Source organism: Sinocyclocheilus anshuiensis, unplaced genomic scaffold (genome assembly GCF_001515605.1).
Source record: "Sinocyclocheilus anshuiensis isolate Anshui unplaced genomic scaffold, SAMN03320099.WGS_v1.1 scaffold472, whole genome shotgun sequence".
NCBI lineage: Eukaryota > Metazoa > Chordata > Actinopteri > Cypriniformes > Cyprinidae > Sinocyclocheilus > Sinocyclocheilus anshuiensis.
In genome coordinates, this window is record NW_015557102.1 from 327,732 (window position 1) to 345,213 (window position 17,482).

Sequence of the window (17,482 nt, forward strand, 5' to 3'; positions counted from 1 at the left end):
ACAGATTAAGTATAAAATACAACTATACAAATATACAAATAAGGTAAAATGTAAAAAAATATATAAAATTGCCCCCCTCCCGGAAGGTGCGTCCTCGCACCGTAGAACAACAGAGGGGTGGAATGGGTGGGAACTAAGTAGGAGGTTCCGGAGGAGGACGGACACCCGGGAGGGGGCCGGCAGACAGAGTCCAGGGAGGAAACGATAGAGGGAGGAGCCAGGGAGGAGACAGGAGGGACTCTGCGCAGGAGGAGCCCAGCTGGACCCAGGCCACAGCCATAATGTCGACCCAAGTGATGATGAGAGGCGATCCGTTTCTCGCCAGAATCCACTCCACAAACGCGCCAAAATCCTCTCGAGGACCATCTTCGGACGACGGCACTCTGCACTCGATGTTTAGACTGGCGTCGTAGAATGCACAGAGCATGTCGTCCTGGTAGTGGGTGGTGCTTGCTAGCAGCTGGAACAGTCTAGTATGGTCCTCGAGAGCTTTGTCCCCCTGCTCCAGCAGGAGGAGGAGGTATTCGGGGCAAAGAAGGGCATCAATCAGGGAACAACGGAAAAAAAAGACACTGGGTGAAAAACGAGAAAACAAACGGAGGGGAAAACACGGAGGTAACTGTTTTTTGGTCGGTTCTTCTGTCATACTCTGTGATGGCGAAGAACGATGGAGACGAGGAATAAACGAAACCGTCTTTAATCCATGGAACACAGGGTACATAAACACTGGAGACAGCAGGAAACACATCAACGTAACGAGTAGAACCGACAGAGACAGACTGTACAGACTAAGTCTTAAATACAGGTGTAGGGTATCAGACCGAATCAGACAATCTAAGATTTGGTCAAAACATGGTTGAAACATGAGGAGCCAAATTCTCAACGTAACGAGTAGAACCGACAAAGGAAGACTACACAGACTGGGGCTAATAAACACAGGGCAATCAGGGGAACACAGGTGCATGGAATCATAATCAAATTAACACAATTAACACGAGGAGAAACTGGGTCATGGGGAGCAAAACACACACAGACAGTCCAGAACCCTGACAGCTGAATATAAATAGAAAGTCTGAATGAAAATCAAAGATCAGTCCAATCTTTTAGTTGTTGAACAGTAATGAGCTTCCATTCTCAGGCAAACGGCTGCAGACAGTGAAACTACCAGCTGAGAAAACCACTTCATGCTGTTTCGGAGGGAAAGACTACAGTGATCTCTATGTCACCTCAGCGTATGCAGGCATGGATGCAGATTCACTGGCCAAGCATCCTGAAGCTGGCTGCACATTTAAGGTAGACATCTTGTTTCATATCATGCTCAAAGTAGCATGACATCAACTCCGACACATAATGACATTAATTATATGCTTTATTCCTATCATAGGTGTCTGGTTTAGGAGTCAAGGGCATCCCACCATTCTCATACACTGGATGAAAACCAAGGAAAAATTATTGTTATTAAAAGCGTCATGATCATTTTGCAGTCACGATACAACAATAGAGTTCTAATCATGCAGTTAGAGTATGTGTGATACTCGCACCTCATATAATGGTAGAAAATCTTACTTTAATTTCCATAATATTAGACATTTCTATAATTTAATTTTATAATTTAGTAATTTACATTTCTAATATTAGACAATTATTATTCTAATTATTAGACACAAGCATTTTGTCTACATGACTAAAATCAAAGATGTAATTGTATGTGGAATAATATGAATTTTAATTTAATTTAATTTATATTAACTACACAAAGAGCAATATGTGACTTTGCACACATGTTAGGAGATTATTTCAAGTGATGTGTTTTTGGGTCATTTAGGGTAACCTGTAATGTATATTAACCACAAATGTGATGTTGGTTTGGCTCTGCTGCTGAAGTGAGTCAGACAACCATGATTTTAAAATGTATGTAATTATGATTGACATTTTTTAAATTTCCCTTCCAAGTCAAAATGACAAACCACTCACAAACTATTTTACATCCATAATCTGTATTTCAGAGTAAAACGATTTCAGTGAGAAAATGTGGAACAGGACTTGATTTTAGTGGGAATTGATTGGGTTGTAAAAGTAGCTGTTATAAGCCAGAATGCTGGTTGGAAGAGGCTGAGAAGAAAGTGGGATTTGTGGCATCAGCTGAAAAGTCATTTCAGACCATGCACTAAAGAGGGGTGAATAGGATCGGTTTCATGTTGACTTTAAGGATACTAAGTAAATCTACAGGTTTTGGTGCAAAGGTTGAATGGATTCATTCGTTTTGTTTGTTGGTTTGCTGTTTTTGTGAATCTTTCAGCATAACCTGAAATAATAAGATAAAAGTTTCGAATTTAAATGATCTCTGGAATTGTAGACTTCAAGAGTTTAAATGGGGTTTTTGAGGATAAATAATTAAAACAAGCTCCACCTCCTAATAAATATATTTTGTTTAGTTCACTCAAACAGTAACATAATCGGCAGCCTTTTGTACTACATATATAAGACAAACAATAAAAAACAGATGCGAATAAAGACTTAACATTTTTGGTGATATGTGTGGTCATAGAAATAACCGTTGTGCTTTGGTGTCATACATTGACGTTCTTTTGCATATTCACTTTCATTCATTCCCCTGTACAGACTTGTTAAGTTTGTTTGCCAATGCTACAAAATGGCAACGTTTGCAAACAGTTTAAAATAACCTCTGCCAAAGGAAGTGAATTAGCTGTGTTGGCGAGAACTGCAAATTATCATAAAACTGTTTGGAACATTTTAGATTGAATAAAGAAATAACATTTATAGGGGCCAGAATGGGTGTTTTTATAAAGAAACTGAAAACAAACAATTTGGGGAAACTCTTGAGCCTTATGTTCAGCAAAGGTTGCATATAAAACAGTAATAATATTATTACAATTACTGTTTTTTTTATGTCATTTATTGGCAAAGATTAATTTTCAGTCTTCAGTGTCATATGATCCTTCAGAAATCATTCTAATTCTGATTTGGTACTCAAAAATGATTATGCGCCAGTTATTATTATCAATGTTGAAAACAGCTGCATAATATGTTTGTGGAAACTGATGCTTTTTTTTCAGGTTTCTGATGGGTAACTTTTATTTGAAATAGAATTTGTTGCCGTTTTTAATGTCACTAATGTGCCTAATAAAAGAATTGCCTTCTTTCAATGAATAAATGTCTTAGTGACGCTAAACGTTATTGGGAAATTCTTGTATTTGCTGGAAAAAGGGCAGGAGAGAGTCTTTTAGAGAGTAGTTTTTATACTGAGGTGAATTTGTTGACCTCTCTCTTCTCAGCCGTAAAATCTAGAGGAACTGAAAGAAAACCTGGGAGGGACGCACTGAATATGGATGAGCAATTCATAATGACCCAACCAGAGGGTGTTGTCTACACTCTTAAAAATAAAGGTGCTTCACGATGCCATAGAAGAACCTTTTGGTCTAAATGGTTCCATAAAGAACCTTTAACATCTGAAGAACCTTTCGGTTTCACAAAAGGTTCTTTGTGGCGAAAGAAGGTTCTTCAGATTATAAAAAGGTAAGAAAGAAATGGTTCTTTAAAGAACCTTTGACTGAATGGTTCTTTCTGGAACCAAAAATGGTTCTTCTATGGCATCGCTTGAAGAACCTTTTGAAGCACCTTTATTTTTAAAAGTGTATACTACATATAAAAACAATGCAATCAGAATGCTGTGATTGTCAAACACAAACAGGACAGAAAAAGGTATGATGTGATAATACTTACCTAAATGGTCTGCTTGGATAGCTGTAAACCACAAAACGTCTTTTTTTCACCTAGGCATTTGTACCACTGAAAAATTGGATAAGAACAAGAAAATGGCTGAAACAGCTGACTGGATGTCTAACCTTAATGAGAAATTCACAAAATCCCCTTGAGCCAACTTGCTATTTACGGTAAGTAATGTGAATATTAACAACATCTGTCAAACTATTATTCAAAGCTCTCAGATATTAATAACCATCTTCCAACTTAAAGCTAATAGATTAATTCATTAGCATTTATACAGTTATTCAAAGTGACTTACATATCAAAATCATATACACATTTTCCAGACTATCCATCAAACTTACATTATATTAGCGTATCATCACATACAACAAACATGAAGTGAACATAGGATGCTGTGTGACTTGAAGAGAGCCAAAAACTGAAACAGAACAGACATTTCTTTTAGGGAGCCATGACGCTATGGCATACAGCTTGGATACGGACTCTTCAGTACTGGAACCTAAAAAAATAAAGGCCTTGGACAAGATGTTCAGTACTTTCTTAAGGCCCATTGTCAAAAAATGGGGTTCTGCCCAGGTAAAGTACCTATTAAAATACAGTAATATCACAATAAATGTCAGAAGCCAGTCTAAGTTCATGTTTTCAAGTGATTGTCTAGGGAAAAAACATCTCTGAGCAGCTTGATGCGGGTTTGCGATACTTTGATCTGAGGGTTGCTGAGAAGCCTGAACAAAGTGATTTATTCTTCTATCATGGACTATACACAACAATGACTGTGAAGGTTATTACCCTGATTCATTTTCATGTTATTCTTTTTACATTAATTGCATTCAACAGCTTAATGGGAAAACTGTAATGACAGCTAACCTTGAATCACCACAGAAGGGAATGACAGGACTGGAGAAATGGTTAGGCCAGCATACTAAGGAGGTTTGCGAGAAATTGCTTTCTCGCATTTCAAAGAAATGTCAGCCGATCAACACACCGACCTGACCAACTTCCTCAAAGAGCACTTCAAAACAAAACTCTGTCCTAAGCCTCAAGTGGTACATACCATTTGCCATATCCTCAAAAACTGAGGGAAATAATTCATTCAGGGACCTCAGCATATTATGCAAATAGTTCCAACAGTTTTTTTTTCCAATTTATGTGAAGCCCTCGCTCAAGAACTGCTGGGAAAGTGGCTACCAGGTCATCCTCTCTTATGACAACAGAAGTGTCGACAATCCTGTTTTGTGGCCTCAAATCGAGTACTGGTGGGCCGATAATTCGGACCCCAAGGAGGTCATTTCAAACCTTAATAACCAGAAACAAAATGGAAGACCAGGTGAGCTAAGAGATGCCAATAGCTTAAAAATACCTTACATTTACTGAAGTCTGATTGGTTTAAACAAAATGCTTCAAGGAAAAAAAAAAGTTTTATCCCTTGCCCTTTATGTGTCCATTTGGCCAACAGAGGGATTGTTTGTTGCTGGTCTCAACCTGACTTTTGATGGGAATGACATGCTCCTGTACCTCACAAAGTCTTTAAAAGAGAAGACCATGACGGCCTACCCTCTGTTGCTTGACTGGGTGAAGGAGCAACGTCCAGGCTCTGACAAAGAAAGTGTCAATATCATTGCTGGAGATTTTGTTGGAGTGCTTTGCTCAAGATATCATTCAGCTCAACAATGCTGACAATGGTTCATGAAGAGGGTATTCTGAGTCAGCATGAGATCTCCTTCAAATGGTATAAGAAGCTTTAAGAATCTTTCTGTATTTTTTTATTCGTTTTTGATGACAAGGCTAGTATATATATGGGAATCTATGGTTGGCTACGGCAAAATTTGAATATTTAACTTATTAAACAAATAACCAAAGTAAAATTCTCACATAAATAATACAAAATTCCAATGTGAGCCAGTGTTGTTGTTTTGGGTCTCTTCAACAAAACGGAAACAAATCGCACTTTTAGACGGTCCCTGACATTGTTGCCATTCAAGAAACGAAAAGTGTCACGAGATCGACATACTCATAGAAAATCTTCCACATTTTTTACTGCTTAATCATTTCAGCATCTGTTTTACTGTTTTTCAGGAAGTCATGACACCATGACTTACTGTTTAGATGAGCGGTCCTCAGTACTGAAGTCTTCGCCGAGGTTGCTGCAAGTGTTAGACACTTGGTTTCCTTGTATCGTTCGGCCCTGTATTATCAAATGGGCGACAACACAAGTACAGACGAAAATTTAATATTTTGTTGTTCTAAAGTTGTACGATTGATTTCTTCAGAGCGTCATCATTGAATAACAGCCTCAGTCACCTTCATTGCACTTTCATTGCATATGACAAAAGTAAATCAAGGGATATAGCACCCGAAAATGAAAATTCTGTCTTCATTTACTCACCTTTAGGTTGTTCTAAATCTGTATGAGTTTCTTTCTTCTGTTGAAAACAAAAGAAGATATTCTGAGGAACAAAACAGTTGACGGTAGCCATTGACTTCCATAATATGGAAAAAAAAATACTATGGAAGTCAGTGGTTACCGTCAGTTGTTTGGGAACACACATTCTTCAAAATATCCTCTTTTGTGTTCAGCAGAAGAAAGAAACTTATACAGGTTTGAAACAACTTGAGGGTGAGTAAATTATGACAGAATTAAAATTTTTGGGTGAACTATTCCTTGAATGGTGACTGAGTAATTTTGCCTCCTTTGGTGTTTCACAGAAGTCATGTAGGTTTAAATCTACTTAAGTGTGGACAAATTATGACAAAAGGATGGGTGTTGATGACATACAGCATTTTACATGGCTTATTCTTTTCTTTCTTATCCAGGAAGATAGCATCTCTAACCAGCTGGATTTAGGCATTCGGTTTCTCGATTTAAGAATAGCTCATAAGATAAAAGACCCTGATAAAGTTTTCTACTTTGCACATGGGATCTACTCCCTTCTGACAGTGAAGGTATGGTTGATCGGAATTTTAGAAGAATGTTAATTCCTCATTCCAAGTCGAGAATAACATTGGTTGTGTTCTGGTTTTGTTATTTTAAGGAAGTGCTCACAGAAGTTGCTCGCTGGTTAGATCAGCACACCAAGGAAGTGGTCATTATTGCACTTTCTGCCTTTGATGGCATGAACCTGGATCAACACAGAGACCTCATTCAATTCCTCATAAGCACATTTGACAATAAAATTTGTCCCAATCATGTAAGTAATTTCCATGTATTTTAAAACATATGCACATTTTATGAAATACCTTGAATCTTGATGTATGTCTTGTCATTACTTTATGTAACATAAATGTAACAAACAATTCTGAATGGTACAGAGCACTGCATATAACATTCTGGACAAAAGTAGATACTGTGACCACTAATTAAGATTTCATTCCCACAAATTATTAATTCATGGCTACCTTTTTCAAAAATGTTTTACTTATTTTATTTAAATTGTGTCCATAATGTACTAATGTGTGCCCTTGGTTTAATTTAGTAAAATCGTGACAACGATTTACATTAAACATTGGAACAAATTCTTAATTCATGGCCACAATACCTTTTTAGACACTATATCTGCATCTAAAATTACATACTGTCTAGTAGGTGCAATGTTTTGGTTTGAAAATTACTTTATGACCATTAAAAAATGTCATATGAATGGAATTTGGACATACTACATCCACCGTGTTGTTACTGTCATGTGATCAACCAGCATCAATTGTGATACTTCACTGCCATTCACAAATCATCTCCTGTTGCCTCATGGGATATTAAAGTGTCAATCAAATGCACACTTCAGAATCTCAGTGCAAGTAGTTGGTTATCCGGATACTTTTCGCCTACTATGACTTCTGACATATTACTTTTTTCGTGTACTGTTTCTCACATACTATATATAGTAGGCATTTTCGGACGCAGTGTATATCTCAGTAATCTCTCTATTATTATTTTATTTTTATTTTTTTTTTCAGATTATACCCTCACTACTGCAGTGTTGGAATCACAATTATCAGGTTATTCTGTCATATGATGACTCATCTGCGTCTGAATATGAGGAATTGTGGCCACAGTGTGAATATTGGTGGGCAAATACATCAGATCCAAAACATGTCATATCCTACCTGGAGGAGAGAAAAACAGAAGGAAGACCAGGTCGGTAATAATTAGGCTACAAAACCAGGTAAATAAAGTTAGATGACAAACTTTGATGTTGGCTTGACAAAGGCTTGTTTGAAAGTTTGAAACAATTTTGCAAGGTTTGAAGTTTGAAGATTTTTCTCTGAGAAAGTCAATAAAATGTTGCAAACAAGTTTTAGCATCTTACTAGCATGATATAGCATGTTGCTAGCTAGATTTAGTACATTACTGCTAACATGGTTCAAGCATTATGTAGCACATTGTTAGCAAGTTACTAGCATGACTTGACATGTTACTACCATGATTTAACACATTAATATGTTTGAAAATGTGCTAGCATGATTTAGCACTTTCCTAGCATAAATTAGCACATTACTAACATGTTTCTATCATGATTTAACACGTTAGAATATTTCTAACATGATTTAGAAACATTCATTACTAGCAACAAGCTGTCATTTACAAGCTTTAGCACATTGCTGTCATGTTGCTAGCATTATTTAAAACGTTCTAGCAAGTTTCTAGCATTATTGAACATTTATAGCATGTTTCTAGCATTATTACAACACTGCATGCTTTAGCATGTTTCTAGCATGATTTAACATGTTGTTAACATGTTTTAGCATGTTGCTAGTATGATTTAGATAAATAGATATTAGACTGATCTTTGATTAAATTGTTGAATGTAGCTTAAAAACACTATTAGATTTAATGTGTGAAAGTTTTGTCCTCTCAATTAAAGTCTCTGGGATTCTTCATAGTTTTGATCATCTGGTTTTTGAAAATCATATGTATGATCAGTTAGAAAATATAGCATACCAAGTCAGTACAGTCTGAAGGTCTGAGTTTGATGGTTGTAGCCTAAAGGAGGAGTTAGAAATTTTGTCTCAGAAGAAGAAGCCGGTAGGAAGGAAAGAAAATATCTTTCATTAAAGCTTGTTTTCCCTAAATAATTGCCCTGAATTTGTTTTCAGGTCAGTTTTTTGCTGCTGGTCTGAACCTAACTGAGGATGCCAAGTATGTTCTTTCTCATCCGTGCCAGTCATTACAAAGCATGACCTTGAGCTCCTATAGTCTGCTTTTGAACTGGGTCAAACAACAGTGTCCAGGCCTGGGAAAATCATGTGTCAACATCATCTGTGCAGATTTTGTGGGGGCTTTCAGCAATGAATTCACCCAGCTGGTTATTGGACTCAATCAAACACTCTTAAAAAAGAGACGTGACCTTTAAATCTGCCATAAACATTACATACAAATGCAGCATCTTTCTTACAGTGTATCTTTTTAATGGAAGCCTTGTTGTTTTTGATGTTTACATATTGATATTTTTTTAGTCTTTTATGACAGTCCCTAAACTGTGAGGAAACAATGTTTTGTGCAATGCTGCCATCTACAGGCAATCCATATTTAGGTTTTAGTTTGATACATGTCTCAAAATAATGTTACTTGCAACTTTACTATTACATCAAACTACTGAAATGCCAAAAACTAAACTTCTTTCCTGATTGTTCTTGGATATTTGTCAAACGGGCAGACTGATATAATCAAAGACTAAGTGGCTCAATAGATTATAGCATTACCTGTCCAATGAGTCACACTTAATTTTAGTAACGTCTAATGTCCTGTCATGACTTCATCTATTGTTGATGATGTTCACTCTGTTTGGTTTTCAGTCCATGTGGGTAACATGTATCTGTGGGGTCCAATTTTAGACGCCCCTTTGAATGCACTCTCTAAGGTGCTTAACATTTATAGTATCTACTTAAATGATAATCCAGTTCACTGATGCCTTTCACACTCAGTTTGTGCGTGTTTTTACTTTTATGCATGTTTTTTCCGGACTTTTTAAAATCTGAACAAAAAATTTTCTGAAATTCTTTAAGGAAGTTTATTGGTGCGTGTTTGTGTAGGTTGTATGAGGTAAATAAACATGGGTTTTACTTTTATGCATGTTTTTTCCGGACTTTTTAAAATCTGAACAAAAAATTTTCTGAAATTCTTTAAGGAAGTTTTTTTTTTTTTTTATCTTAACGTCTCATTAATCTGAAGACAAAAACCAAATATGTTTCTTTGGCAACATTTGTTTCATACCAGAGTTACCAACCTGGATATCATTTTGCAGATTTTTTTTTTCTTTTTTTTTCTCGAGAATGCATTGTATTAGTGTGCTCTACATGCAGTGTTCAAAGTATTTAGCACATTCTGAACAGATCTGGAGCGGGTTTCTTCCAGAGAGCTTTGAGAATCCCCTCCCTCCTCTGTTTTTTCCGGACTTTTTAAAATCTGAACAAAAAATTTTCTGAAATTCTTTAAGGAAGTTTATTATTTTTTTTATTTTAACGTCTCATTAATCTGAAGACAGAAACCAAATATGTTTCTTTGGCAACATTTGTTTCATACCAGAGTTACCAACCTGGATATCATTTTGCTGATTTTTTTTTTTTCTCGAGAATGCATTGTATTAGTGTGCTCTACATGCAGTGTTCAAAGTATTTAGCACATTCTGAACAGATCTGGAGCGGGTTTCTTCCAGAGAGCTTTGAGAATCCCCTCCCTCCTCTTCCAAGTCCCCACCTCTCTCCTGAACAGATTATTGAGGAGTTAAAGGAGCTTGCATTGGTCCCTGTGTCGTCTCTATGAGGCTTAGAGTTCCAGAGGAAACAGATGGGATAAGAAAACCAGGGGATCTAATTACAGAGGCTTATTTAGCAATCCAAGCCTCAAGCCGCTGCTCCTCGCAGTTTCTCTTTCAGAGGTATTCGTCTCAAAGCCTTGAGACAGCTACGGTTGTTTAACATGGAGAACGAGGAAGAGGAAGATGAAATCTTTACCACATTTCAGGGAGGATATGAAGGGCAGGAAGATGTGGAGGAGCAGGAGGAAGAAGAACAAAAGGAAGAGGAGCCAGAGGCTGAGAGGAAGAGCAGTTGGGATGTCCCAATTCCAAGTCGATCATTGGCCAGTCGCAGAGCTTCACTTCCATGTCCGGTTAGTACCCAGTATAAGTGTGTGTGTGTGTGTGTGTGTGTGTGTGTGTGTGTGTGTGTGTGTAACTTGTATGGCATACAGGCTTTTAAATGGGAGCAGAAACACACCAGTTGTTATGGTGCCAAGCTCTGGATTTCTCTTCCAGACAGCCAACGTGCAGCTGATTCAATTAACACTTTTTAAATAGTATCTCAGAGCACACTTGCTTAATAGGGCTTTTCCTAAAGCAATTTAATTCGCTTACCTTCTTAGTTAATTTTGCATTTTTATTTTTGTTTATTGATATTTTTATTTTAAAGCAGCACTATGTAACTTTTGGCGCTCTAGCGGTTAATAAACAGAACTGCACACATCCCGCGGAAGAACATTCCAACCGGAGCTACTTCTCTAAGTTTATGTCTATGGCGATTCACGCAGGTATGTGTTACTCCGCAGCGGCGACGACCCGACCAGGCTACAATAGTCCAAATATAAGTACTTATTATAAGTGTACCGTAGTGATTCGGAATAAGACAAAAACGCGGTTTGGAAGATGAATTCATGATGTACTCGCTCATTATATAAATTTTGCAAATTTTGAACACAGAAAAGGTTACATAGTGCTGCTTTAACACTATATATATTATAATCTATAACTATGTATCATTCTTGCGCACTGGAAAAAAAAATTGCCGCTGAAACAATTTTCACTCAGGAAAATTTTTTTTACAGTGTGTATGTATATGAATGTAAAAATGTTTTAAAGCACTTTATAAAGTGTTGCAGTGTCACTTTTTATGACGTTTTCTTACTTGCCTTGCAAGTATTCAGACCATCTCAACTCAATTATATGAATTATATTAATTTTTATTTCTGTTTTTTTAGTTCACAGGACTGAATCTATAATTATTTTAATACCACTGATTTGTTAAAAAATATTCTTCTGTAAAATAAAAGCATGATGTAGCTCATAAATGAACAGTTTGCCCTACAGTAATGAAGACCAATTCTCTTACAAATGGATCCTACATTTTTATTATTATGTCACATTTCGTACAGAAAAATTTATCATTTAGGCTGTGAATCAAAATGTGCATTTTAATTTTTACTTTGATTTACAGGTTAGTGATATCAGAGATCAATGCAGGACACTTTTGCGTAATCCAAACTCTTAAGAGCAGTTTATCCTGAAATTACCTTTCACTGTTTGAACAAAACTGATTAAAATTAAGTTAGACATTTTGATAATAGGGTTTCTATTTGTGCTATGTCTGCATCAAAAATGCCAATGAAGTTGGAACTTTTACAAAAATTTAATTTGATTTAAAAAGTAATAAGAAGTATGTATTCTGCATTTGTATTCCATGTGAGCTCATCATATAAAATGCTTTGTATGTGAGAATGATACAAAGCATTTTGTATCAATGCTTTTTGTATCAATGTGAGAATTGATACAAAGCACTGCTGCCATTAAAGAGATACTCTTTCCAAAAAAAAAAAGAAATTCTATCATTATTTTAATTATTAAATTCTATTATCAGATTTGGTAAGCATTTTTCGAAGTTGCAAATAAAACAAAGATTATTTGACTACATTGAACAAGAAAATACTATTTCAGACCCACTTCAAAATTTCATGTTGAATTCAGTGAATTACTTGCCATTTTTTGTAATTGTTAAATGTACAAGAAGTGCAACAAAAAAATTTTTTTTAATATTGTTGCAAATAAAACAACGTTGGAGCCCATTGGCTGAAATTTGTGTAAACCAAAAATAAAAAACTGAGCAATTTCTTCAAAATATACTGTTTTATGTTCTTTAATGTTTAAAGACATTTTTTATTTCAATTAAACTTTTCACTAATGCTTTTATACTGTAGTATCTTCCTTAATAATGAAAACAAATTGTATGTGCCTCTTCCTTAGTTTTATGCATGCATGCACATTTTTCAGGCTCAGCTGAATGCGATGCATCTGAGCCGTCTACACGCTGCCACCACGAGCCCTAGCCCGGCGTACCTGAGCCACTAGCTTCAGAGCGGTGAGGCGAGGCCGTGCTCTCGCTCCAGCCATGTTACCAATAGCGAGGAGGGAGCACACACCAAGAGCAGCGCATGTGAACGACGCCCACATGCCATCCCAACCATCCCTGAGCTGCATGAGCCTCTGGAGAGAAAAGCTTGGTTTAGGAGCCGCAATGTCATGTCTCTGGTTGGTGTGATATGATTTTTTTTTTATGTGTAAAAATGTGAATGATTACCAATAGGTTATGCAATCACAAGAGCATTTAGATATTTAAATATAAGATAAGATCATTTTATTGTTATGGTACAATGCTTTGGCAAGGCTAGAGAAATCTGAAGCTATATCAGTGGAACTATGAGATATGTTATATCCTGAAGCTTAAAACTAAATGAACAAAGCTAAAAACAAGCAGCAAACAACCTGTTGAGAAACATATAACCAATTTTTAACAGGTTTTTATGCAACTTTTTTTTTTACTTTCAATCAAGTATGTTTGAATGTTTTGTTTAGATACTTAGAGTTTTGACTTAGTAATATATTTGCAAAGCAATTATAGGCCTACTTTCACTTACGTATGAATTCTTATTCACGTTCACATTCTATTCTATGGAAGCAGCCTGTTTCCAAAATTAATTTCAACTTTCTATATCACAATTCTGACTTTGTATCTCAAAATTCTGAAGTTTGCATCTTGTAATTCTTTTTTTGTTGTTGTTGTTGTTTCCTCCATGGAATAATAACTTTATAAAAATACTTTTCAAAGTCCAAATTGTGAGTGAGATATAACTCAAAATTCTGAATTAATTTTTCGGAATTGCACGTTTATGTCTTGCAAATCTACATTTTTCTCTTGCATTTTTTTAGTATATATCTCACAATTCAGAACTATGAGAAAAAAAATGTCTGAATTGTGAGATAAAAACTTCCAATTCCCCTTTTATTTTCCCATTTTAAAATTTGTATTCATTCATGCATTCATTTATTTATTCATTTTATCCTGTTCAATTTATCTAAAAAAGAAAAAAATCATTTGTTTTTGTTTTTTGCACAAAAGAAGATATTTGATGACATTCAGTGGACTCCAGTGCTGTTCATTTTTGGGAGAACTATCACTTTATTTCAATGGCACAGAAAACTGAGAAATGGAATTGCATTTTTGTAATGTTGATCAAATATAATGTGGGGTGAAACTAATTTATTTGGTTGATATAATGTGGTGTTTGTTTTGTAGAGTGATGCAGACAGTTTGTGTCTGATCTGCCATGACGACCTACGCAAAGGAGGAGCAGTTATCAGAGAGCTTCACTGTTCCCACAGCTTCCACAGTGAGGTAAAGGTTCAGACTTTAGAAACTTGTATTGTAAATGATCAAATTCAACTTCAGAAATCAAATATTGCCAAATATAAATGGCCCAAAAACCTGGACTTTTCAGATGAGCTATTTTTTTAGCTTCTGAGCATTTGTTTTCTCTTGAGAGTTCTTCCTCACTCTCCATAACCATCTTAGGGAGTTTCATACTTGCCATTGTCCCCTGTGTCTTGTTCACTGGGGTATTGAGATACTGTCCTTTGTAAAGCTGCTTTAGAATGTGTTGATCAAAGCACTGTACAAAACAGCTGAATGTAACTAAATATCGTGCTCCTCTGGTGTAGTGCATAGAGGAATGGTTGTGGACCAAGCAGACCTGTCCCACGTGTCAAAAGCATGTTGCCATGCCAGAGCCCCTGTACTGGACATCTACCAGAGTAATAGTGCCCTGAGCTCTTCCAGCCAGCTCCCATTCAAACTGCCTTGGACATCAGATGGCTAACCAAAACATCAGACATGATGGGGGATAACTGACAATGGATAAAGAACCAGCTACAAAAAAGGTGGTCATATGACTAATCAGATTTTGTTATTCAGAGAAACAGATTTGTAGAGCATTTCTTTGTACATAGGCTAAATGATTTTAACATCACTAAGTGTAAAGTTTTTATTCTTAAAATCATATTTACATATTAAGAAAATATGTTATTTTCTACTGTGTATACCTTTTTCTGCAGAAGTTTAAGTTTTAAAAATGTACCTCACTATATTAGTAATTCAAAGTAGGCCTACTCGCAATGTTCTGTTTTCAAAACATGTAACTACTATCAACAAAAGTGTAGGCCTGCATTTACCAGGTGTGTATTTGAGTAAATGTGCTTTTTTACTATACTTAAGTACTACTTGGGGAATTTGTTCATACAGTATTTCACTGATCATCCTGACAAAGAATTATGGTGATTCATACCAAACTAACAAGTCAAAATCACATTCCTGTGATGTTTACTAAACTTTAATTGAAAACAGCCAATAAAATCGATTTCAATGTTGTCATCATATTTGTCCTTGAGTTTTTTTGACCCAAAGCCGCAGGTTTTATTTACACTATAAACGTCATTGCATGATGTCTGTGACCAGTGTTGGGGGTAACGCATTACAAGTAACGCGAGTTACGTAATCAGATTACTTTTTTCAAGTAACTAGTAAAGTAAATTTATAAAGAGAATATCTGAGTTACTTTTTCAAATAAGTAACGCAAGTTACTTTTTTTTTCCAATTCATTGATTGACATCTCTCCTGTCCCCATGTTGAGAGAAATCAGAAGATGTTACTGTTAATGCATTACTTTTAAAAGTAACTTTCCCCAACACTGTCTGTGACGAAGTTTAAACAACTATAGTGTGCAATTACACTATAACAATTTTAATTTAACATCTGATGTGTCTTGGAGCCTTACATAAAGCATAACAGTGAGACAATTGAGGTTAAACAAGCTATTGTGGGGTTATTTTGCACAGTTTAAGTTACTTTAATGTAAATACCTAGTTAAGCTTTCACTTGAGTATGTTATGTTTAGATACTTAAAGTTTAAATGAGTAAAATAATGGCAATGCAATTCCACCAAAAAGTACATTCTTAATACTTTTTACACCTCTCTTATTCAGTTTTCTACATGGATCGTCTAGAAACATCTTGATACCTACTTTATACCATCGGTGTGAATGTAATACAAAATGCGAGCGTATTAAAGATTAAACAACGAAAGCAAACAAAACACGTTCTATGACCCATTGTGTCGATTCAGAACGTCGAGCGTAATGACGTCGCGTACGTTGCCGTGGCTACACACGGAAGTTATCGTATGCACCTGTTACACTTTCAAACAGGAAAGGGAACGAATCAATACATATTTAGCTACTTGAACGAAGTAGCTTCGAGCCAGTATTTTCACCTTGAGACGTCTTTTTTTGGATTGTTTTTAAAAACCCCATCAACCTGAACCTTTATGGACAAATTAAAGAAAGTTTTGAGTGGCCAAGATGGCAATGACGACCTCAACGTACTGCAGGTAACGTTAAGTTAGTTGAGTTGAACAGTCTACTGCATTACACTTGAGTTAGAACGTAATGTTTTTAAGTCTAATTATGTCTACAGAGTGATGAGGTATCGTTTTGAATTCGAATCTAGACTTTTGCTACTTGTTTAGTTGCGTGCATGTGCTTACGTGACTGTCATTAGCAACAGCTTGATGTCTGCCTGTTTATGAATATCAAATTGATTTCAATCTCTTATGGTGAACATGAATATATAAACGCTGTTTTAGGCGGCGAATGAAGCATCAACACTGGGATGGGGCACGCGCGTCAAGGCGTTCCTCGCGTGTTTTGTGGCTGGCGTCTTGTGCTCAGTTTTGGTACGACGAGTCCACGAATCGTTTTATATCCTTTTATTTTTATTGTACATGCAATAGCCAAACGTCTACACTTTCCTTACTTTGTCATTCAGGGAACCTGCTTGCTTTGGGTGCCCAGAAAGGGACTGACACTCTTTGCAGTCTTTTACAGTTTAGGTAATATTGCTTCTCTTTTAAGGTGAGTCACCTTTGATATTATTTCACCCGAGGTGTGTCACTGGCTACATTGTTTATATTGGTACACCATGTTTGCATTGGCATGTGGTGACAAATACGGATGTTTGAGTTGAAAAACACTTTTTTAACAAAGTAATTGACTTTTAAATGTCAATTGATATAAGCACACTGAAAAAAACAAATTTCACTCAGAAATTGCTAGTAAAGTTCACAAATAATTACAAAGAAACTGTAAATAACACATTGAGTTGAACATGAAATGAAGTAGAAAACTGAAATAGTATTTTCTTGTAAAACGTACTGCAGTAATCTTTGTTTTATTCACAATTTCTTAAAGGGGTCATATGATGCTTTTTTAAAGATCATTATTTTGTGTATTTGGTGTAACAGAATATGTTGACATGCTTTAATGTTCAAAAAACACATTATTTTTCAACTACTGTACATTATTGTAGGTCCTCTATGCCCCGCCTCTCAAACGCTTCGTTTTCTACAAAGTCCCTCCTTCCGACAAGCGCAGTCTGCTCTGATTGGCCAGCTGACCCAGTGCATTGTGATTGGCCGAACACCGCAAGCACTCGTCGGAAATGTAACGCCCCTTAGCTTAATCATCGCGAGCTTCATCTTTCAAAATAAATGTAAAGACAGTAAATAATGTCATTAGTTTTACCATCAGTTCAAGCCCGAAAGGGGAACAGACACAGTAATGATGCAGTACACAAGCCG

The 17,482-nt window shown here is 36.1% G+C and overlaps 4 protein-coding genes and 1 pseudogene across 4 annotated transcripts in view; all 5 read left to right on the forward strand.

Annotated features, from left to right (window-relative positions):
- rgn (regucalcin) overlaps positions 1 to 1,736 on the forward strand; it is a 9,014-nt gene extending 7,278 nt beyond the window's left edge. The window contains exons 6-7 of the mRNA XM_016472560.1: positions 1,139 to 1,293; positions 1,385 to 1,736. Coding sequence (XP_016328046.1) covers positions 1,139 to 1,293; positions 1,385 to 1,435 — 206 coding nt within the window. The 3' untranslated portion in view covers positions 1,436 to 1,736. The remainder of the gene's footprint in view (positions 1 to 1,138; positions 1,294 to 1,384) is intronic.
- A 1,920-nt stretch (positions 1,737 to 3,656) lies between these two features.
- On the forward strand, positions 3,657 to 5,440 carry LOC107677535 (PI-PLC X domain-containing protein 1-like; annotated as a pseudogene).
- Positions 5,441 to 5,646: 206 nt separating this feature from the next.
- On the forward strand, positions 5,647 to 9,664 carry LOC107677564 (PI-PLC X domain-containing protein 1). The gene is made up of 5 exons (XM_016472495.1): positions 5,647 to 5,963; positions 6,565 to 6,693; positions 6,783 to 6,938; positions 7,702 to 7,882; positions 8,842 to 9,664. The coding sequence occupies exons 1-5, from the start codon at positions 5,841 to 5,843 to the stop codon at positions 9,096 to 9,098; spliced, it is 846 nt and encodes a 281-aa protein (XP_016327981.1). The 5' UTR covers positions 5,647 to 5,840; the 3' UTR covers positions 9,099 to 9,664.
- A 784-nt stretch (positions 9,665 to 10,448) lies between these two features.
- LOC107677561 (E3 ubiquitin-protein ligase DZIP3) lies at positions 10,449 to 15,200 on the forward strand. Its single transcript, XM_016472493.1, is given in 4 exon segments — positions 10,449 to 10,855; positions 12,786 to 13,043; positions 14,089 to 14,187; positions 14,511 to 15,200. Coding segments are annotated over 4 exon segments (657 nt in total). The 5' UTR covers positions 10,449 to 10,663; the 3' UTR covers positions 14,619 to 15,200.
- A 793-nt stretch (positions 15,201 to 15,993) lies between these two features.
- Positions 15,994 to 17,482, forward strand: part of sft2d2b (SFT2 domain containing 2b) — a 5,796-nt gene continuing 4,307 nt past the window's right edge. The window contains exons 1-3 of the mRNA XM_016472492.1: positions 15,994 to 16,234; positions 16,490 to 16,579; positions 16,672 to 16,757. Coding sequence (XP_016327978.1) covers positions 16,172 to 16,234; positions 16,490 to 16,579; positions 16,672 to 16,757 — 239 coding nt within the window. The 5' untranslated portion in view covers positions 15,994 to 16,171. The remainder of the gene's footprint in view (positions 16,235 to 16,489; positions 16,580 to 16,671; positions 16,758 to 17,482) is intronic.